General features: G+C 37.4%; 1 protein-coding gene across 4 annotated transcripts in view; it reads left to right on the top strand.

The window, feature by feature from the left end:
* flt4 (fms related receptor tyrosine kinase 4) overlaps positions 1-24,084 on the top strand; it is a 186,715-nt gene that overhangs the window by 147,954 nt on the left and 14,677 nt on the right. For all 4 annotated transcript variants that reach the window (XM_057850913.1, XM_057850912.1, XM_057850914.1 and 1 more), the window contains 7 exons: positions 11,211-11,324; positions 14,720-14,808; positions 14,897-15,059; positions 15,139-15,233; positions 22,740-22,862; positions 22,943-23,054; positions 23,284-23,383. In XM_057850913.1, coding sequence (XP_057706896.1) covers positions 11,211-11,324; positions 14,720-14,808; positions 14,897-15,059; positions 15,139-15,233; positions 22,740-22,862; positions 22,943-23,054; positions 23,284-23,383 — 796 coding nt within the window. The remainder of the gene's footprint in view (positions 1-11,210; positions 11,325-14,719; positions 14,809-14,896; positions 15,060-15,138; positions 15,234-22,739; positions 22,863-22,942; positions 23,055-23,283; positions 23,384-24,084) is intronic.

Genomic DNA, 24,084 nt, shown 5'->3' on the forward strand with positions numbered 1-24,084 from the left:
CATGCGTGATACTTTAACGGTCTCAATGGACAAAGGAGGTCTGAACGGGCACGCCAAAAAAACAGATATGGCAAAAAATCGGATTTTTGCATTAAGACCTGTAGTATGAACCTAGCCGAAGTGACCCGTAAAATACCCTAAAATCAACAGGAAGTAATTGAAAATCAACAGGTAAATTACCTTAAATAGCCCAAAATTACCTCATTGCCTGGCATTGGCTGCTACTGACGGCCATAGACGTTCAATCCATTTGAACGTCTACTAGTGATAAACTCGTTCCAATTCACAGCAGAAGCTTGTTTTTCTGTTTGTTAGTCGTTTGTATAATATCCTAGAATGATTTCCTGACCAATGTATCGATAATCGTTTTATCGCCATATCATCAGATCATCGTTATCGTGAGCGTTGTATCGCAAAGCGTATCGTATCATTAGGTACCAAGAGGTTCCCACTCCTAATGAGGACACATCCAACTTTGTGGCTGTGCAGGTACTGGAATGCCTCAGAGCTTCCTGATGGTGTTTCCATCCACTCCCAAAGAGTCAATAAAATACGATAATATTTTACTTGTGGTCACCCTCGGCCACTTCTTTATGTTGTCTTCCCATGTCGAGATGGCAGAAGGATGCGTTTTTTCCAAATCGAGGTTTTTCAGTTTTTTTAGTGAGTGATGGCACTTCAGCGGCATTGAAGTCAAGGGTAAAAAAAATTAAAACGGACGTTGTAGGCAGACATAGGAAGGTAAACGGAAGTACCTGGGAAACTTGTCCACAGATCAAATTACAATAAAGTATAACTTTTAACATTGTTTTGTTTCTAACAGGAAAGACTTAAACCCATAAGCGGATTTTAACTCATTTGCTCCCGGAAACGTATAATTACGTTCTATTTTTAAATGCTTCACTGTCCCAAAAATGTATTTATACGTCTTTTGCGTTTTTTTAAATAAGACGCATATATACCTTCCACTGTATCTGAAAAACAAAGAACAACACTCCAAACCCATTTTAAAGCAATAAAACTGGCCACCGGAGGGCAGGAGCGCATTTTGCAAGACCAGGCAACCCGATTCAACAGCAGTGAACGGCCGGGCAGCATGGTCGGAGCGCTGGCGGCACGATACCAGGCGGCGCTCCGACCGAACAAAACAACGAGAGGACGCCTGGAAGGCCGGGCGTTGGACGACTGCGCAAAACGAGTGAGACCCTCAGAAAAGCGGCTCGCCAAGCAGACCCCGCAGAAACGCAAAAATAATCCATCTTTGTGAGACAGACAACAATGAGGGAAAAGTTTACATGGCTGACGTGGCGACAATGGCGTCATCTCGGCGACAAACCGTCATCTCTCAGTAGTCATGTGTGAATAAATTGCTACTTTGCTATCAAAAGCTCAATTTGTTCATGTCATTTTGTAAAAGGAAAACATTATTCAGATGTTTGGGGTGTCACTGAAGCAAAAAATAGCCGTGTTAAAGTCAAACTTATGTTTGAAATGTATGCGTTTACAAAAAGCTCATTTTCTCCGTTTTTTCATCAGAAATGGGAAAATTGCTCAAACTAAGCTATTTTCTAATGCTGATTTCTAAAGAATGGAAAAAGATATGAACTTTATTTTTTTTTTTCTGCAGAAAGAAGAGAGTCTAATCTTTCTTTTGGTGGGTTCCATGTTTATATAGCAATGGAACAGAATTTTCTGTGGGCCTTGCAAAATCAGTCAAAATCCGGAAAAAACGGCCGGGAGCGAAGGGCCTTGCTCTGGTGAAAATGGCTGGGAGTGAATGAGTTAAGGGGGGGCAGACGGGGCCAGCCCCCCCGGTGGCCGAAAAGTGTCATTGCATGAAATCGACTTTCCTATATATATAAAAACGTTGTAAAGCAATATAACTGCAACAAAAATGAATGAAATGAAAATGGAAAAAAAAAAGTTTTTATAATGGGTCAAAATTATTTATCGAACAGATCATGTGACTAGCACCTTAAACGGTCATTTGCTTTGCATATCATTTTCAACCAAAAAAAATTAGGTGAGGGCAATTTTATTTTTCAAATGATTTTTTTTCTTTGATTGAAAATATATTTTTTTTTATTGAAGCAACTTTTGGGGGATTGAATGATTTAGACACAAATTTCCTACCCAGAAATGGCCCAAACACAAAAAGGATTGCTTTAATCAAAGAAAACTTTTTCAATTAAAAATTAAGCGTTCAAATGCAAATGTTTCAATCTCAAAATATTTTTTCAAATGAGAGCACCTTTGCCACCCACTGAGTGGATGTGCAATTACATTTTATTCTTGTATGTTCCCCGAGGTCACATGCGCCACCCCCGGCATTTTTCTGCGCCCTCCTGGGGGCGCGCACCCCACTGTTTGAGAAGTACTACAGTAGAGTCTACCATGATTTCAAATCTACTGGTAACAGTAAAAATATGGCAACCCCATTTACTGTAAATTCAACGTTGTTGTTGTTGTTGTTTTATTATTATTATTTTTAAAGTAGTTCTTTATTCATTTATTACGGTGTAGGCCAGCTCTAAATGTTATTTCATTAATTTACCAAAACATTTTGGACTTTTTCCATTGTTGTTGTTGCTACATTGTCTCTAAAGTCATGGCTGAAAGAGGAGGAATTTGAATGTCCTGACCCAATAGCATATTGATGGAGGGTTCCTTCCCTCAGTTGAAAATGTTGGGAGTGCATGAAATTTTACAAGCGTCATGGTGGTCAAAAAGTACTTATTATTCATTAAAACACACACGTACTAATACCAGTAGGAATAGACCCCTGCTAAGGTGGAAAGATTGTGGGCTGAGGGCTGCTTAAGTATTAACGTGAAGGATTTCTGGCAAAGAACAACTGAATTGACAAAAGTTAAACAGATAGTTGGACAAGGAGACATGTAGTAGAGAGCAATTTAAAAAAAACATACGCCCTGAGAAAGGGCTGTACAACGACCTTTAGATTATGAGATTTATGTATTGACAACTGCACAACCATGTCAAATTTTACAGATGGAAAATGTACAGAAGTGCAAAGTTATATTTTATTGTATACTAGTAAAATAACTAGGGTTGTTCCGATCATGTTTTTTTTGGTCCCGATCCGATCCCGATCGTTTTAGTTTGAGTATCTGCCGATTCCGATATTTCCTGATCCGATTGTTTTTTTGTTTTTTTTTTGCTCCCGATTCAATTCCAATCATTCCCGATAACTTTTCCCGATCATATACATTTTGGCAATGCATTAAGAAAAAAAATGATTAAAAGTCGGATGAATATATACATTCAACATACAGTACATAAGTACTGTATTTGTTTATTATGACAATAAATCCTCAAGATGGCATTTATATTATTAACATTCTTTCTGTGAGAGGGATCCACGGATAGAAAGACTTGTAATTCTTAAAGGACAAATGTGACTTTGTATATTGTGACTAAATATTGCCATCTAGTGGATTTTTATGAGCTTTCAGTAAATGATAATTCAGCCATTTAACTTCTGCCCAAATGCATGATAGGAAGTGCAACCATGACTGTGCGTAATGGTACCAATTGAAGGACAAATGTGACTTTGTATATTGTGACTAAATATTGCCATCTAGTGGATTTTTATGAGCTTTCAGTAAATGATAATTCAGCCATTTAACTTCTGCCCAAATGCATGATGGGAAGTGCAACCATGACTGTGCGTAATGGTACCAATTGATATATCTTCTCAGCGTTGGGAAATAAAATAGGGTGTGAAGAAAAAGATCAACTACTACCTTTCTTCCCCACATTGTTTCCCACAATATTTCTGATCGTTGTGAGAGAGATTGGAAGGCTTTGGCCAATTAAAAAAAGGCTTCAAAGGCTGCCAAAATTCTCTCTTCTCATTTTACGTTGCCTTTTAGATCTATGTATACGTAATACGGTGTCGTTATAGATTGATCGCGATGACGCGTGAGTGGATAGTACAGCACATGTGTTAATTGCGTTAAATATTTTAATGTTATTACCGCCGTTGACGCGATAAATTTGACAGCCCCACTTTAAGCCAAAACTAAAGACTCTGGATGAGTGTAAGAAATTTTGTCTGTAACGTTAAATACAATTAGAAACCGATTTTATATATATATATATATATATTTAATTAAATCGTATATATATATATATATATATATATATATATATATATATATATTAAAAAAGGCATGTCCGATATTTTTTTGCCGGTTCCGATACTTAGAAAACCGATCGATCGGGGCATCTCTTAAAATTACTGTATTTTCCAGACTATAAGTCGCACTTTCTTCATAGTTTGGCGGAGCCTGCAACTTAAACTCAGGCACAGACTTCATAACCTGAAGTCTATGACTCAGGTGTGACTTATATGTTGGTACTGCATTTAAGGTGTGCCTTCTACTTCAACTTGGTGTAGTTGTTCAAAAGTGATACTGAAGATGAAGACTTGAATGGATTTGGTAGTGATTTGGAGTGAGATGGAGAGTTTGTATTGTTTATCGTTATCTGAATAACTGTGAATATATCAATAGATAGCTATTTAGCACTTTGTTCTCAATTTTACTACTACTATAATGTATGTTTGTACTTGGGCTATAATTAAATAAAATACAAAAAAAGTTCAAACAAAAAATACCGATACAAACGGTTCCAACAGTGCAGTACAAAAATGTTTAAAATGTTAAAAATGCTTACCATAATTTTTGGACTATAAGCCACTACTTTTTTCCCTCATTTTGAATCCTGCAGCTTATAGTCCAGTGCAGTTTATTTGTTGATTTATTGGGTTAATAGATAAAACTTTATTTGACAGCGGGGTCATAAGACTGCCATAAAGACGTCAAAACTATGACATGACACTATCATGGGCATTAATGAATGCATTTGACAGATGTCATTAAGTCTCATCCGGCAAATTATGTCAGTAATTCCATTTATGTCCAGCCCCGATCTTTTACATCTATTCAAAAGTGAAATAATTTGCCGGATAACACAAAATGATATCTGCCGTGTCATGTGATATTCATGATGGTCTTACTAGTCTTATGGCGCCACTGTCAAATAAAGTGTTACCAAATACCATAACTAACAATTAATGAAACAACTGGAACAGTAATTGAAGAAATACTTAGCACCAGTGTTGTTAATAACGGCATTAGAATATAACGGCGTTACTAACGGCGTTATTTTTTTCAGTAATGAGTAATCTAATTAATTACTTTTCTTATCTTGGCAACGCCGTTACCGTTACTGAGGCGGGAAAGGCGTGCGTTACTATGCGTTACTAAGTTGGTTGAATAAAAAAAGTCTGAGAGAAACGGACTCACGGAGACGAGAGAGCAGAGCAGGAGTGGGGAAGACGCCATTGCAACCACGATGCTAGGTGGCTCCAATAATACCTGACCGCAGCCATAGCCGACAAACTACGCCCACATGACACGGTAGATATCATATTATAGAACTAGATGCAACTGACAGACACAGCTGCATTGGCAACATGTTTTAAGGACTACATGCGTTAGTAAACAGCCGCCATCTTAAAGCAGTAGACCTCTCAGGAAGGGTCTGATGTAGAGATCCTTCATAGCGAACCTAAGTAACTTTTTTTTTAATCTAAAATGCTCCGAAATCGGCAAAATCTTAACTTAAATCTATCTTTAAATGATGAAACAGTTTTAAAACTTACACATGTTTAAAGTAGACAGAAGAGAACAAATGAAATAACGGGAGCAATTTTAACAACTTTAACGGTTGATTCACACTTTAAATGACTTCCACACATAGCAAAGGTTACTATCTAGTTATCGCAATACCCTTGTGTCCAGTGAAGTGGAGGGTAAAGAATTGGGCTAGGGCCAATTGTCCCCCAAACCCTTTAAACTTCACATTGCGTTACCTGTTTCTTTTTTTTTTTTTTTGCCAAAAAAAATAAGAAAATTACCACTAGTTACTTTTCCAAGTAACTAATTACTCTTACATTCAGGTAACTGAGTTACTAACGCATTTACTTTTTGGGAGAAGTAATTTGTAACTGTAATTAATTACTTTTTTAAAGTAAAATTAACAACACTGCTTAGCACAGAACATATTTGTCTGTAGTGCCGCAATGCGTGCTAGGAGGCATGTTGTACGACAACAGTGTTGACAGCAAGTGGCAGCAGAGGTTGGCTGTCTCCCTCAAGGGAACAGTGATGACCAAATGAAGCTTCTTTAAGCAATGAAGCTTTGCAGCCAATTGATTCATCACTTCATGTGTGTTTATTTCGTCAACAGTTTTATGATGACACTATCAAATAAAGTGTTACGGCCTAATATCTTTTGGTGTAAATATACCATAATACAGTGAGGACAGCTGCGGCTTTTAGTCCGCTGCGGCTAATCTATGAACAAATGCCGTTTTCGTGTCAAATTTGGTGGGTGATGTCATATAGTCCCAAAATTACGGTACTGAACTAGAAGCTCTGCAAAAGAAAACAGTCGTTCAGTTTATTACTAATGAAAGTTTCGTTAAATTTTATGCTTCAATTACAAGGGACAATGTTCCTTAATTGTATAAGTCTACTTGTTCTATTTAGAAGCCATAAACTAAATTACTTTTGGGATTTACTCATTTTTTGATGGAATAATTAGGGCTGAGATACTGGATGAATAAGGGAAATGATTATAGTATACTGTATCTCATCTCTATTTGATGAGCATGAGCACACTACAATGGCGCTTCATTTTAACAGAACACAATGCAGTGTGACTCGAGTGCACTGCTTGTTAAAAACGTGCACTTGCATGCATGATGAATGTGGGATCCAATGGGTCAGACATGCTAGTCTGACAAGTTCAACCCTAACCCTATAGAAAGTTGGCAGAGGTCGCTCACAGATAGATAAAGAAAAAAAAAAAAACCCTAACAAAAAAACCCGTGTATGTACAGTGGGGCAAATAAGTATGTAGTCAACCACTAATTGTGAAAGTTCTCCCACTTGAAAATATTAGAGAGGCCTGTAATTGTCAACATGGGTAAACCTTAACCACGAAAGACAGAATGTGGAAAAAAAAAACAGAAAATCCCATATTTTGATTTTTAAAGAATTTATTTGCAAATTATGGTGGAAAATAAGTATTTGGTCAATACCAAAAGTTCATCTCAATACTTTGTTATGAACTAGGGTTGTTCCGATCATGTTTTTTTGCTCCCGATCCGATCCCGATCGTTTTAGTTTGAGTATCTGCCGATCCCGATATATCCCGATCCGATTGCTTTTTTTTTGCTCCCGATTCAACTCCAATCATTCCCGATAATTTTTCCCGATCATATACATTTTGGCAATGCGTTAAGAAAAAAATGAATACAACTCGGACGATTATATACATTCAACATACAGTACATAAGTTCTGTATTTGTTTATTATGACAATAAATCCTCAAGATGGCATTTACATTATTAACATTCTTTCTGTGAGAGGGATCCACGGATAGAAAGACTTGTGACTTTGACTAAACATTGCCATCTAGTGTATTTGTTGAGCTTTCAGTAAGTGAAACTGTAGCCATGCCTAAATACATGATGGGAAGTGCAACCATGATTGTGCGTAGGTGCTACCAATTGATATATCTTCTCTGCGTTAGGAAATACAGTAACATAAGGTGATAAGAAAAAGATCAATTGCTACCTTCCTTCCCCACATTGCTTCCCATGATATTTCGAATTGTAGGGAGAGGGACTGTAAGGCTTTAGCCATTTAAAAAAAGACTCCAAAGGCTGCCAAAATTCTCTCTACTCATTTTATGCTGTCTTTTAGCTCTATATACTGTATGGGTAAAACGGTGTCATTATAGATTGAATGCGACAATGCGTGAGTGGGTCGTGCAGCGCATGCGTTAATTGCGTTAAATATTGTAACGTGATAAATGTAAAAAATATTAATTCTCGCCGTTAACGCGATAAATTTGATAATCCTACCTTAAACCTAAACTAAAGACTCTGGATGAGTGTAACCCATTATGTCTGTAACGTTGAATACAATTAGAAAACGATTTAATTAAAAAATATGTGTATATTTATAAAAGGCATGGCCGATATTTTTTTTGCCGATTCCGATACTTTGAAAATGACGTGATCGGACCCGATCGCCGATCGATCGGGACATCTCTATTATGTACCCTTTGTTGGCAATAACGGAGGCCAAACGTTTTCTGTAACTCTTCACAAGCTTTTCACACACTGTTGCTGGTATTTTGGCCCATTCCTCCATGCAGTGATGTTTTGGGGCTGTCGTTGGGCAACACTGACTTTCACTCCCTCCACAGATTTTCTATGGGGGTGAGCTCTGTAGACTGGCTAGGCTACTCCAGCACCTTAAAATGCTGCTTATGAATCCACTCCTTTGTTGCCCTGGCTGTGTGTTTGGGATCATTATCATGCTGAAAGACCCAGCCACGTCTCATCTTCAATGCCCTTGCTGATGGAAGGAGATTTTCACTCAAAATATCTCGATACATGGCCCCAATCATTCTTTCCTTTACACAGATCAGTCATCCTGATCCCTTTGCAGAAAAACAGCCCCAAAGCATGACGTTTCCACCCCCATGCGTCACAGTGGGTATGGTGTTCTTCGGATGCAATTCAGTATTCTTTATCCTCCAAACACGAGAACCTGTGTTTCTACCAAAAAGTTCTATTTTGGTTTCATCTGACCATAATACATTCTCCCAGTCCTCTTCTGGATCATCCAAATGCTCTCTAGCGAACCGCAGACAGGCCTGGACGTGTACTGGCTTCAGCAAGGGGAGACGTCTGGCACTGCAGGATTTGAGTCCCTGGCGGCGCATTGTGTTACTGATAGTAGCCTTTGTTACTGTGGTCCCAGCTCTCTGTAGGTCATTCACTAGGTCCCCCTGTGTGGTTCTGGGATTTTTGCTCACTGTTCTTGTTATCATTTTAACGCCACGGGGTGAGATCTTGCATGGAGCCCCAGATCGAGGGAGATTACAGCGGTCTTGTATGTCTTCCATTTTCTAATAATTGCTGCCACAGTTGATTTCTTTACACCAAGCGTTTTACCTATTGCAGATTCAGTCTTTCCAGCCTGGTGCAGGTCTACAAATTTCGTCTCTGGTGTCCTTCGACAGCTCTTTGGTCTTGGCCATAGTGGAGTTTGGAGTGTGACTGACTGACTGACTGACATGTGGACAGGTGTCTTTTATACCGATAATGAGTTAAAACAGGTGCCCTGATTACAGGTAACGAGTGGAGCCTCGTTAGACCTCTTTAGAAGTTAGACCTCTTTCACAGGCAGAAATCTTGCTTGTTTGTAGATGACCAAATACTTATTTTCCACTGTAATTTGGAAATATATTCTTCAAAAATCAAACAATGTGATTTTCTGTTTTTTTCCCACATTATGTCTCTCGTGGTTGAGGTATACCCATGTTGACAATTACATGCCTCTCCAATCTTTTCAAATAAGAGAACTTGCACAATCGGTGTTTGACTAAATACTTATTTGCCCCACTGTATTTGAGACCTTGGCGCCTAGGGAGTTAGTTGTATCCCCCTCAAAATTGGTGAGAGTGTTCATGAGATATATGGGATCTTAAGTTATCAAAATGGTGATTTTTTTATTCACGGGCCTGGCCTGAGCGAGGTGCCAAAGCCGGCCATTTTTATGGCAACACGCCATATTCGGTAAATGACGAATAACTCCCTGATACAAGGTGCAGTCTTTTTCATATCTGCTATGTATGAAAGGTATCCCAGCCTGAACACGACTGAATTGAAATATTACCCATTAGACCTGGCGTCCCCTAGTAGGAACAGGAAATAGCATTTTTTACAAGACAGGCTCCTCCTCCAGGGGAAAGAAATCAATTGACCTCAAATTTGCATCAGATGAGCCTTAGGACATGTGCTGCCTGGTGAAAAATATCAAGGTTTTGTTGAAACTGAGAGGTCCAAACAGGAAAGTGAAAATGACCGTTGACATTTATTCTCGCCACAAATTTGGAACGTTCATAACTTCCCTTGCTTAGTGAGAGTCGTACCCTCAAGGGTCATTTGCATCAACTCTGCAGCTGGCATCAGAAAGTCACTCTGTTACTCATACATGTCCAGTTCTTTTCAGTTTGGTCATTGAAGTTACAAGACCTTTTGTAAGGTGACATTTTAAGGCCCATGTCCACATGTCTGTTGCCATGACAACTCTCTGTTCGCCATTAAAAGAAAGCAGACTTTTTTCATGGACAAAATTTGGCACACTTGGCTGAATTGGCCCCAAAACGCGAAAACCACGAAAACAGCGGAAAACGAAGGAATACAGACAACATTTTTTTCAATGTATTCCCCCGGCTTTTGCGGTGTTCATGGGTTTTCCGAAAAACGCGAAAAATGTTGGAATACAGCGAAAAAAAGTCACTGTATTCCCTCGCTTTTCCATACAGTGAAATTTTTTATGCTGTATTCCCTTGTTTTTCGCGGTTTTCACAGTTTTCACATTTTTCATAAATACTGCGAACACCGCGAAAAGCGGGATGATAAAAATGAGGGAATACAGCAACAACAACAACAAAAAAACTGTATTCCCCCGCTTTTCGCAGTGTACGCCCGAGTTCCACCTGTACGCCCGAGTTGCACCAAATTGCGAGGGCTCGTTCAGTCTTGCTTGCATGCCTAGTTATTATTATAGTTATTATATATAAACCTCAATTAATGAATTAATTAATTACTATAAGTAACTTTTAAATGAATATAAATTATTTGAATTGGAAAAAAAAGAATAACTTCATTAAAATAACTCAATATAAAAAATAGCTATATTTGAAAAAAAAAAAAAAAACTTTAGGAGTGAAAATATGGCTAAATAATGCAAAAAAAAAAAAAAAAAGCATAATCACTAATTATAGAAAGGGTTGATAAATAACTAAATAACTGCCATTCTTCAACTCCAATAAACATGCACAGAATTAACAGGTGACTACTAAAGTTGTTTTGGTACTTTAAAGTTTTGAACTGTACCTTGGGATACTGATTAGTTGCATTAAAATAATTTAAGAACATTTTCTTCCATCTTCACTTCTTTTTGGTATACCATAATTGCTTATTGTCTCAGTACTCATTTTCCATATTTCAGTGCATCACTTTATTTTGTAGATAAACTGCATAGTTATATCATCATGCAAATTGGTATATGTTTACCTTCATGCTGTGATTGCAGATGGAGCCACGGCCAGCGAGCACAAGGCTTTAATGTCTGAGCTCAAGATCCTCATTCACATTGGCAACCATCTGAACGTAGTGAACCTGTTAGGAGCCTGCACCAAACAAAATGGTCAGTGTAAAGCGCATGATTGCACCAAATGAGCTCTGTGCTATTCTCTTTGATGAAACAGATGCTTTGTCCTTGCGGGAACTCTTACTGTTAGCTGTCCCTTGGTAAGCTCACAGCAAAACTTCCTTTTTTGGTTGGGGTTTTTAGTGTTGTTTCTCTCCGGTGCCATTTATGCTTTAAGCACAAACAAATGCATCGTGGATATTATATAACCACAGTATGAGAGCACAGCATAGTTCTTTCACTGTAAAAAAAAAAAAAGTTGAATAAACTTCAAATTTCAAGTCAACCAATTTTAATTGAGTTTTGATCGGAAGCTAACAATAACAAACAAAACAAGTTAACACTCTAAATTCAGCATTCTAAGTGAACTGGACTTCAGTTTAAGTAAATATAACAAATATACAATTTTCTTCAAGCATGAATGTGCATGTGCTCACTAAAGTGGACATCCTTTTAAAGGTTTTCATTTGCTTAACTCATTTACTGCCAGTCCAGGTCACAGAGTATGTGTTGTTGTAGTTTGTAACAGAGGGAAATTGATATTGAAAACATCAATTGACAACAATAAACATTCAATCAATTTCAACTTGGAGGTTCTGGAAGCGGCTGAATGATTGCTTCCAGTCCCTGCAAGTTAAAATGAATTGGACTTCTATTGCCATTTTATTATTATTATTTCTTACAGTTTAATGTTGTTTTTTTTCCCACAAAATGGATCGTTCAATTATTTCATTGATTTTAATCATCACTAATAGTACAAGTGCATGTCAAATGAGGCCACACAATGTTGCCCCTAGGCCGCTTGTTGGAGACACTGTCCTCTATGAATATAATAAAGATAACATTTAAAGGGATCCACGGAATAAAAGACTTGTAGTTCTTAAAAGATGAACGTTATTATCGGGTCGTCGGGTTTTTGGATCATACACATAATTTGTTTATTCAATCAAACCTACTAAAATTTAACGATCTTGTAAATTATAATACCTCAATAATCCTCTATAAAGCATTCAATAAATTATTACCAATTAAATTGCAAACCTTTTTTACAATGAAAGAGAGAACTCATAACTTGAGAGGATATGGAGACTTCAGAATACCAAAAATTCGAACAACTCGTAAAAGCTTTTGTGTGTCTGTGTGTGGAGTGAAACTTTGGAATAATTTGGGTATGCAACACAAGCAATGCCAAACTATCTACAAATTTAAAAGGTTATACAAACTCATGGTCTGGTCACAGTATACCGAAATAAGGTCTTAATTACATCAATAAATTGTCTTGGAATGAGTGCTGGTTGTTTTTTACCATTGCTGGTATATTGTCCGTGACCGTTGTTGGTATAGTTATTGTTGCCATTTATAATTTGTTGTCCTGTGTCTGTGGCCTTTACCATTGTTGGTATGGTTTTACTTTCATTTACCATGTTGGTATGAAATTGTTTTTGGTTTGGGTGTTGCCTGTGGTAACTTCATCACAAGGGACAAAATTTGGTACAAAACTGTATATGTGCAAAACTGTTTGGACTGATTTTTTGGTGGCCTACATTTTTGGAAGGAAGTAGCAAGAATTTTTTGTTCTTAATTAGATAAGAATAGGGGTGGGATTAAATAAGTTTTCTTCTTCCCACTCCTTTTCAGGCATGTAGTTGATGTTGTAATGTTACTCAGCTTTGCTGCTCTTTTTTGTTACTTTATTATATGAGCTGTATATATTTGTTGTCTTGACAAGGAATAATGGCCTGAAATAAACGAATGAAATGAAATGAAATGAAATTATGAGTCAAAATAATTTGGTATTAAAACTCCTTTTGACGCTTTTGCTTTGATACAATTTGTAAAATTACTTTAAGTAGTAGGTCGTCGCCATTGTCGTTGACGTTGCAGGGTGGTGACGTCACATGGTTACGCTGCCAGGCATCCAGAGTATGACTCTAGCGACATAAACATGTCATCTGTTCAACCATTTCAATTTGAACCCGAGGGGAACATTATTGAGCATGGCAGTACTGTCGATATTTCACAAAACGAGCAGCAAAAGCAAAATGAACAGGAAAGACGGGATGAGACGAGACAAGAGTAGGAAATAAAACAGTGGGTAACACTTTATAATAACTATCCATTATAACAAGTTAATAGATCATTAGTGAACTGTTGATAAATGGTGAATTATTGATTTGTTAAGTGTTTGTTTACAGTTTGTTTAGAATTTTTAATGATGCCTTACAGACAGATTGTTACGCCCATAGGCTTTTCTGTGTCCTGTACTTTACCAAAGGAACACCACAGATGAAATGTTGAACTTTTTTTTTAATACATAGAAACATACATTCTGAGCCATCACATGGCAAAACAACAAAATACAACAGCATTGTTGAGTTTGGGATCCTTTTGTGCTAAACACAGAATAAACTGAATTTATGAGGTGCATTTAATGTCTATACATCACAACAAACTGTTAAGTGTTTGGTAAAAATTCCGCAATAAATAATTTATTAACAGTTTAGTAATGATGTATTAACTAGTTATAACGGATAATTATTGTAAAATGTTACCAGACAGTGTTACACTGGCAAAACGTCCTACAAGGGGCGAATTTGACACCCAAAGTACTACCGTGCGCTTTCAGCTTGTTTTGTTTAGATGCATACAGACAGAATATACTAAAGATGCCTTAAGAAAATACTTAAATGTAGTAATATCAAATAAGGGTGCTACGTGAATAATATGGTCAACAGATCAACAATCTTCTCTGAAGCTACCATAAGAAAACACAACGCTTAAAAGTATGAGAGGGAAACACATGCAAAAACATTTTGATGCAATGAAAAGGTAATAAAAGACTCAATAAAAACATAAATAGTAAGTACTCGCTGCTTTTAACAGATGAGCGGATGTGTTGGACGTCTCGCCGCTTGGAAGGAGTTGCAGTGACCTGGTAGTATTCGTCGAGTGACAGTGAAAATCTATGTCATCACTGCGAGTGCCCATTGCGCGCTTAAAACATGGCACCCTCCATAAGTCAAAATATGTACTAAATATTATAGATTTTTAAATCAATGGCAATATTTTATGTGTTTCTAATTACATATTTTCGTAAAAAAGAACAATTGTGGCTTATTAGAGCCAATAAGTCTTTAGGTCTGAGGTTCCCTTTAAGAAAAAATGTCATAATTCATGCAGGAAAGGGCTAAGCGAACTTAAAAAGTTGGGTTATGCCTACTTAAAAATTAGCATAACTAGTAGGACATTTTCTTACTTAGACTGTGGGGTAATCTTGATAATGTCAAATTGGGTATTAGACACATTATTACTGATTAGCAGGAATAATATTCACTGTGCATTTGTGAAAAATAGATATTATACTCTTCATTTTTATCAACTTGTCTGAACAGGTCCACTGATGGTGATTGTGGAATACTGCAAATATGGGAATCTGTCCAACTTCCTGCGGGCAAAAAGAGAATTTTTCCTTCCCTATAGGGTATTATCGTCCATCCGTCAATTATAAAGATGCACTGACGCGTGATTCTGACAGATGAAATGAAGCATTCACTCAATTACCCGTTTAGGATCGCTCTCCCAAAACTCAGAGCCAAGTAAGACGGATGATCGAAGCCGGTCAAATGGACCAAAGGGCTCGCAATCAACCTCCATCATCGTCCTCTTCCCCACTCATTGGCCTTCAGACACCTTCATCCAACAAGACAAATCAGAAACCGGGACTGGAAAAACGTGAGTCTTATTGCAAAAACAAAGATTGGGTACAGCAGATGCTAACGCTTTGCTTTCATCTTTTCTCTCTCCCCACCAGTGGAGGATTTGTGGAAAACGCCTTTGACGATAGAAGATCTAATTTGCTATAGTTTCCAAGTGGCCCGTGGGATGGAGTTCCTGGCATCTAGAAAGGTTCATTATCAACACTGAAGCAATTAGTCTGTGAGCAGTGGTGATTTTTCTCTCCAGGTTGCATTCGAAGGAAGAGAGTGTGGCCCATATCATTACGATGCTGGAAAACTACAGAAAGCATACACAAACGGCTATTCTTTTAAACCAGTGGGTTCTGTTTGAAGACTAATGCAGTGGATTCCTATGCCAGGGAAAATTCTAGGATGAACGGTTGGCTGGAAGAAACCATTTTGGAGAAAAGGGTGGTGCACTGTATTTGCTGTCATGTTTCAACCAAAAATTATATGATAATATACACTTTAATATATTAATACGGACACAAATTAAGCAAGTATATGTTTATTTAAAAAAATGGTTACACTTTACAATAAGGGTACCTTAATTAACATTAGTTAATGCATTTTTAGACAATAACTCATGTGTAAGTAACATGACAATAATTCATTTAATCCCATATCTAACATTTATTAATATTTTAATTAACATGAGTTAATGCATTAGTTAATGCATTCTAAGACAATAAATAGTGTTTAAGTAACATTACAATAATTAATATAATTGCTTATCTAACATTTATTCATATATTAATTAACATGAGTTAATGCATTAGTTAATGCATAACCAGACATTAACTAATAGTTTTGGTAAAATTAAAAACATATATAGGGTTAGGGTTTAGGGTTAGTTAACTTTATAATACATATAATACATATATACATATAATATATAACTTTATAATTTCTTAGTTAAGGGACACATGTGCTACACTTTACAATAAGGGTCCAAAATGCATTCAGTAATGGTTAATAAAGGTTGGGGGGGGGGGGGGGGGGGGGGCTTAAGCATTTATGATTTCTTAGTTAAGGGACACATGTGCTACACTTTACAATAAGGGACCAAAAAGCATTCAGTAATGGTTAATAAAGGTTAAGAGGGGGGAACTTAAGCATTTATAATTTCTTAGTTGAGGGATACGTGTGCTACACTTTACAATAAGGGTCCAAAAAAACATTCAGTAATGGTTAATTAAGGTTAAGTAAAACTTATGAGGTACGTTCTTGTTAAAAATAATTCATTCTTTCAAAGTGTAGCACATGTGTCCCTTAACTAAGAAATTATAAATGCTAAGTTAACAAACCCTAAACCCTAACCCTACCAAACCATTAGTTACTGTTTGGTTATGCATTAACTAATGCATTAACTAATGCATTAGCTAATGCATTAACTCATGTTAAATAATATATTTATAAATGTTAGATAAGCAATTATATTAATTATTGCAATGTTACTTAAACATTAGTTATTGTCTAAAAATGCATTAACTAATTTTAATTAAGGGACCCTTATTGTAAAGTGTTACCAAAAATTAAAAACTAAACATGTTGATGGGTTTAAAGTTCCATTTAAAAAACAAATGAAATCCCTTAAATTTTACAACACGAGTGTCAACTCAAGGTCCAGGGAAAAGATTAGGCCCCCCACAACAGACAAGATCGATCGATATGAAAGGTAAAGTAAATCGGGATTTCTTGATGGTGAAGATCATCCAGCCCTAACTTCATATACAGTATGTGCTTTGAAAAGGAAAGCGTCGTGGCAAAAACAGCTGGAAATGACTTCTTCTTTTCAGTTTTTTTCAATCCTCTCGGAAGATGATGACACACAATAAAGAAATAATAAACACCTAAGATAACACAGTTTTTATGAAATGAACAATAAAAATGCAGGCCGTCTTGGACCTCGGTTCTCGAGTGCATGATGACGCCTTCGAGAAGATTCGGTCTCGACCTCCCACAATCATGCACTTTTTATTATGCTTATGCAAATAGGCAGGCTGATGTCAGCCCACAAGTTAACCCCGTAAGGACACTCGTGTGCCTCACACCGAAGTGGAAATTCCCTGCCTAGCTGTGTACCATAACAAAAGTAACTTATCAGCAAGGATGGCCGTGCTAGAGGAAAGAAGCTGAAAAGCTCCCTATTCATAGCTTATCAAAATATAGAAATCACAGCCACACAGTGAATAAATTGAAAAGACCAAGTGAAATGAACAAATATGTGGGTCCCCGGGTTACGAACGAATTCTGTTCCTACGCTGGTTTCGCAACCCGAATTTCCGCTCAAGTCGGAATTAACCATTTCAATACTCCTAAATACCATCTAAATCTCAAAATAACTATCCAAAAACATGTATTGCACGTCATTGTACTGTCCTCACCAAGATGTTAGAGCTAAGTCCTAGCTAGACAGCGAGCTAAGCTCAGAAATGACGATGTCAGACGTCCCGGTGGTTTGCTGACTTTATTCAGCTGCTTATGACATCAACACTTGCAGAATAAAACTAAAATAAAAACAAAATGAAATCAGTTTCATCTTCAATAACAGCAATTGAAATTTGCATTGATAACTAGCTGCTGATACAGCAATAACAATCCACACAAACGATTAGCATGAATCAGTTAGCGTCCGTACATCATCAATCACATAAACTCGTCCCACGTATTCGATCACAACTGAAAACGCAAAGTAAACAGTACTAATCTTTCCCCTTACTCTCTCACTCAGCTGCGCAACTTCTTCGTAGGAGTAAATGCGCTCTTCCTCGTGTGTCCGCATGCGTACTACTTCGTGTGTACATGTGCTCTTGCTAGCGTGCTGAAGTACTACCTGCTCTACGCTTCCTGCGCCAAAATAAAAGCATGCATCAAACAGTGGCGCCACCCCACTTGCCAGTATATCGTTAGATGGTTGTAGCATCAGTTATGCATTTCATCCCAAATGAATGCATTTATTTGGTTTTGTTAAAGGTATGGGTGTCAAATTTATCGCGTTCACGGGCGGTAATTAATTTTTTTAATTAGTCACATGAAAATATTTATTGCAATTAACGCATTCGCGGTACGACTAATTCACGCATTGTCGCAAACAGCCTACAATGGCGCCGTTTTGCGTATATACAGAGATTTCCTTCGGGCAAATCATATCACATTTTGTAATTGTCAATGATTGTCAATGATACCGATGATGATGACAATAAAATTCCATTCCATTCCATAAGAGGCAGAGTCAAGTGAGTGGAGTAGATACAAGCATTCATTGGGGCCGTGCTTTTAATTGGCAAAAGCTTTGTCCTCTCTCCCACAGCAACTGTAAATATTGTGGGAAGCGACGTGGGGAAGAATGACAGGAGTTGATCTTTTTCTTAACACCCTGTAGTGTACCCAACACAGAGAAGATATAGCATTTGCAGCCACCACATACAGTCATGGTTGCACAACTTCCCATAATGCATTTGGGCAGAACAGTTAAGTCGCTACAGTATCATTTACTGAAAGCTCAACAAATACACTAGATGGCAATATTTAGTCACAATATACAAACTCACATATATCCTTTAAGAATTACAAGTCTTTCTATCCGTGGATCCCTTTCACAGAAAGAATGTTAATAATGTTAATGCCATCTTGTGAATTTATTGTTATAATCAGGGGTGCACATATTTTTTTTGCCCAGGTTCTCAGAGGAGGACCTGGAGATGTGACTTGGTCCTCATTGAGCTTGAGAGCCGACCCGCCTGATGCGATAAAATTATGACAAGCTTTACTTAGAGCCAATTACCTTTAATTAATTATATAAACAATTAACGCTTGATTAACATCAACTGGCACAAAAAAGTGCCATTACTTTGAAGTGAAATGTAAAGAAATAAACATAAAAGCACTAATTCAAAATAAAGGGCATTCATATGCGGCTCCCACATTAACTCCAAGCCTTTGTATAAGTGGCATGTCCTCCTCATAAGAGCTCATTGAACGTGCATGTTTAACTTTGTGAAATGTGAGCAAAAACACGTTTGTCAGTGCATGGCGCTGTTCTTCAATAACTTTTTTCCGCCACTTGTCCATAGGGCGAGTGGGGTCCTGTGTGACATCGATAGTTTGCTTCATTGCCACATGCTGTTTTTTTTCGTGCTATTCATAGTTTGGATGGTTAAAATTCTTTGACCCTACATAAAATGCGCTGCTCTTATTAACGACATTGGGATTCTCCCGGCAAATGTTGCACCACATTTCCGTGCGAGCAACATTTGCTTCTAGCCATGGTACCTCCTGCAGCCACTTTTCAGCAAAAGTCCTTTTTTTCCCGGTAGCTCCAGTGACATCTCTGTCGTCTGTCTGTCTTTTGACGGGAGCAGGGGAACACGGAAAAAATTACTCAGTGGGGCCTGCCTATTTGACATTTTGAGAAGTGATTTTCTCGTGTCCGCCGCAAATACAGTGGTCAGCCATCGGTATGCAAAAGCGTATGGAACCCGTTGAGGGCCAGCGCGTTTGTCTGCGTCCAGTGCGCATGCACGCATGCGGACCACTTATGTGCAACCCTGGTTATAATAAACAAATACAGTACTTATGTACAGTATGTTGAATGTATATATCCGTCTTGTCTTGTCTTTCCATTCCAACAATAATTTACAGAAAAATATGGCATATTTTAGAGATGGTTTGAATTGCGATTAATTACGATAAATTAATTTTTAAGCTGTGATTAACTTGATTATAAATTTTAATTGTTTGACAGCCCTAGTTAAATGTACACCTTATGGCTAATATATACATAACACAATAAAACAGAATTGTTGTGGAACTCAAAATGTTGACTGGACAGTTATGGACTATGCACATTAAATCATTAGTAACATCAAATATTACACAATACATCAAAGTATATCAGCAGCCGTGTCCTTAAGTCTTTCTGATAGTTTTCCCCTGACCTTTTTACTGCAATAATATAATGAAAACCTGAAATTATGGCTTTTAGTTTTGGCCACCCCAAGATTTTAAGTGGCCCCATCTGGCCACACCTATGAAAAATTTCTAGAGGTGCCACTGGCATCAAAAAACAAAAGTCAACATTATAAAAAAAAAATGACTGGAGACAAAATGGCGGACGACACTCCGCCGTCGTAAGGTCGAAATCACGCAAGTGGGGTTCGTCGTAACCCGGGGACTACCTGTATATGTGAATAAATGGAAATATATACATACTATTTGAATAAATGAAAATATATACGTACGTTTGTTTTATTAAAAATGTTGACATACAATGAAATATAAAAGAAATAGGCATGACTATTTTATTTTTTAACTTATGTTTATGATTTTAAAAGGATATAGCTACAGTGGTATGAAATATTATCTGAACCTTTCGGTATTTCTCACATTTCTGCATAAAATCGCCATCAAATGTGATCTGATCTTTGTCAAAATCACACAGATGAAAAAACAGTGTCTGCTTTAACTAAAACCAACCAAACATTTATAGGTTTCCATATTTTAATGAGGATAGTATACGAACAATGACAGAAGGGGGAAAAATAAGTAAGTGAATCATCACATCTATTATTTTGTTCCCCCCACCTTTGGCAGCAATAACTTCAACCAGACGCTAATCTTGGCTCATTCTTCTGTACAAAACTGCTGTAGTTCAGTCAGATTCCTGGGATGTCTGGCCTGAATCGCTGTCTTTAGGTCATGCCACAGCATCTCAATGGGGTTCAAGTCTGGACTTTGATTTGGACACTCCAGAACGTGTATTTTGTTCTTCTGAAACCATTCTTTAGTTGAATTACTTCTGTGTTTTGGATCATTGTCCAGTTGCAGCGTCAATCCTCTTTTTATCTTCAACTGTCTGACAGACGGCCTCAGGTTTTGCTGCAAAACATCCTGATAAACTTTTGAATTCATTCTTCCATTACTGATTGCAAGTTGTCCGGGCCCTGAGGCAGCAAAACAGCCCAAATCTTGATGCTCCCTCCACCATGCTTCACGGTGGGTGTTGATGTTGGTGAGCTGTTCCGTTTTTCCTCCACACATGACATTGTGTGTTACTCCCCAAAAAAATCCACTTTGGTTTCATCAGTCCACAAAATATTTTGCCCAATCTTCTGTGGAGTGTCCAAGTGCCTTTTTGCGAACATTAAACGAGCAACAATTTTATTCTTTAGACAGCAGTGGAGTCCTCCCATGAACACCATTCGTGGCCATAGTTTTACATATAATTGATGTGTGCACAGAGATATTGGACTGTGCGCGTGATTTGTGCAAGTCTTTAGCAGACACTCTTGGTTCTTTTTTTACCTCTCTGAGTATTCTGAGCTGAACTCTTGGCGTCATCTTTGGTGGACGGCCACTCCTTAGGAGAGAAGCAACAGTGCCAAACTCTCTCCATTTGTAGACAACTTCTCTGACTATCTATTGAGGAACATCCAGACTTTTAGAGATGGTTTTGTATCCTTTCCCAGCTTTATCCAAATCAACAATCCTTGATCGCAAGTCCTCAGACAGCTCTTTTGACCGAGCCATGATGCACATCAGACAATGCTTCTCATCAAGACAATTCTTACCAGGTGTGTGTTTCTTGGTGGGCAGGGCAGCTTTAAACAACTCACCAGTGATTGTGCACACACCTGACTTAAATTGTTTGGTAAAAATTGGTTTCAATTGCTCTTTAAGTCGCCTTAGGCAAAGGGTTCACTTACTTATTTTTCCCCGTTCTGTTATTGTTTGCATGCTATCCTCATTAAAATATGAAAACCTATAAATGTTTGGGTGGTTTTAGTTAAAGCAAACACTGTTTTTACATCTGTGTGATTTTGACAAATATCCGATCACATTTGAAGGTGATTTCATGCAGACATGTGAGAAATTCTAATACTTCAGAATACTTTACTCAGAATAAATTCAGATACTTTTCATACCACTGCTTTTGTGTGTATTTAGTAACAACATAGTAAGTTAAATTGTGAAGATAAACCTGGACGGATTCATTTTTATTAAGGATAGCTAGTTTCCAACAGAATTCAAAGAGATCTTATGGCAGGCAACCACATAAAAATACCGTGCAGGATTTGGCTCAGGGGCCTTGAAATTTAACAGTTGCACATTCGGCACAACATACTGAAAAGGAAAGACCATAGCTATCAATTTTGTTTAACAACCTGTGCTGCAATAATATGTACTTTTGTCAATTCTGCTTGTTTTAGTCTCTATCGATTTTGTCTTTATGTAAGAGTAGAGCTCATTAAAAAGACATCTCATATGAGACTTTTAAATCCTCCAGACGTTTCTGATAAAAGTTTGGCTTTATCTCATCAAATGTATCATATTTTAATTGCTTGCAGTGAATACATTAAACTGAGGAGTTTTACATATCAAACAATAGCTTGACACTGAACCTTCCAACCAGATTTTAGATCACAGTTGCACTTTAATGTACTAGGCAAAGCAGTTGCAGGGGTTGGCAGACAAAGTCCAGTCCCACATATCAGTGTGAATTCAAACAATGTAAAACCAACAGATAATTAATTTCCACATCACACCAATCATTCAGAGGAAAACAATGTCAGAGTTTACTTTGCTGTATGGGAAGGCAAATAGCAAGCATGCAAAACATGCGTGGTGTATCTGCAAAATTTTGACGCATGTGTGGTCCTGTGTGTGTTGCCAGTGTATCCACAGAGACTTGGCGGCCCGCAACATTCTGCTGTCAGAAAACAACGTTGTGAAGATATGTGACTTCGGCCTCGCCCGAGACATATACAAAGACCCGGACTATGTCCGGAAAGGCAATGTACGGCATTTTATGAATTTGTAATTCTTGCTTTTTTTTTTTTGCTTCGGTTGCAATATTTGCGTTTGACATCCTTACAGGCACGACTACCTTTAAAGTGGATGGCTCCAGAGAGTATCTTTGACAAAGTGTACACCAGCCAGAGCGACGTGTGGTCCTTTGGTGTGCTGCTGTGGGAAATCTTTTCTCTTGGTACGAAAGAAAAAAGTTTTTTTTTCTAAATCAAAACTCATTTGAAAAGAAATGGAAGAAATGCAGCTTCAAACATAGTCTTCCCTAACCGTGGGATTGGTAGAGAAGAGTAAATCTCTGTGTCTGCACAGAGCAGTTGGGAATTTTGTTGGATTTGCAGATGCAGATGAACTCGTCATACTTAATTTTTCATTTACAAGCGTCTTTGTTCTATCCCTCATTATTTCAGGTGCATCTCCATATCCCGGAGTGCAGATTGATGAGGATTTTTGCAAACGATTGAAAGACGGCGTCAGAATGAGATCGCCAGAAACAGCCTCACCTGAAATGTAAGCTTCAAAACATCGCTGGGCAAGATTGACGTGTGGACAACAGACGGTCTGTTCTGTTCTTTAATCTTTAAAATGAGAATACAGATCACTTATAGTCTTGTTTTTTTGTGGGGGGGGGGCATTTATGTAACCAATTATCCTGGTAATTTAATAATTAGCTAATTGAAGAATCCAAACCACCACCGCCAAACCAATAGGGGCATATTACCTCTAAAATTTGATGCAGTAAAAGTAAATATTTCATTTACTTGCGCATGAGTGACTAGTAAAAAATAGGGCTGTCAAACAATTAAAATTTTTAATCTAGTTAATTACAGCTTAAAAATTGATTAATCGTAATTAATCGCAATTAATCGCATTTCAAACCATCTATAAAATATGCCATATTTTTCTGTAAATTATTGTTGGAATGGAAAGATAAGACACAAGATGGATGTATACATTCAACATACGGTACATAAGGACTGTATTTCTTATATATTATAACAATAAATCAACAAGATGGCATTAACATTATTAACATTCTGTTAAAGCGATCCATAGATAGAAAGACTTGTAGTTCTTAAGAGAGAAATGTTAGTACAAGTTATAGAAATTTTATATTAAAACCCCTCTTAATGTTTTCATTTTAATAAAATTTGTAAAATTTTCAATCAAAAAATAAACTAGTAGCCCGCCACTGTTGATGTCAATAATTA

The sequence above is a fragment of the Corythoichthys intestinalis genome, chromosome 11 (genome assembly GCF_030265065.1).
Source record: "Corythoichthys intestinalis isolate RoL2023-P3 chromosome 11, ASM3026506v1, whole genome shotgun sequence".
In the NCBI taxonomy this organism is placed as follows: Eukaryota; Metazoa; Chordata; class Actinopteri; order Syngnathiformes; family Syngnathidae; genus Corythoichthys; species Corythoichthys intestinalis.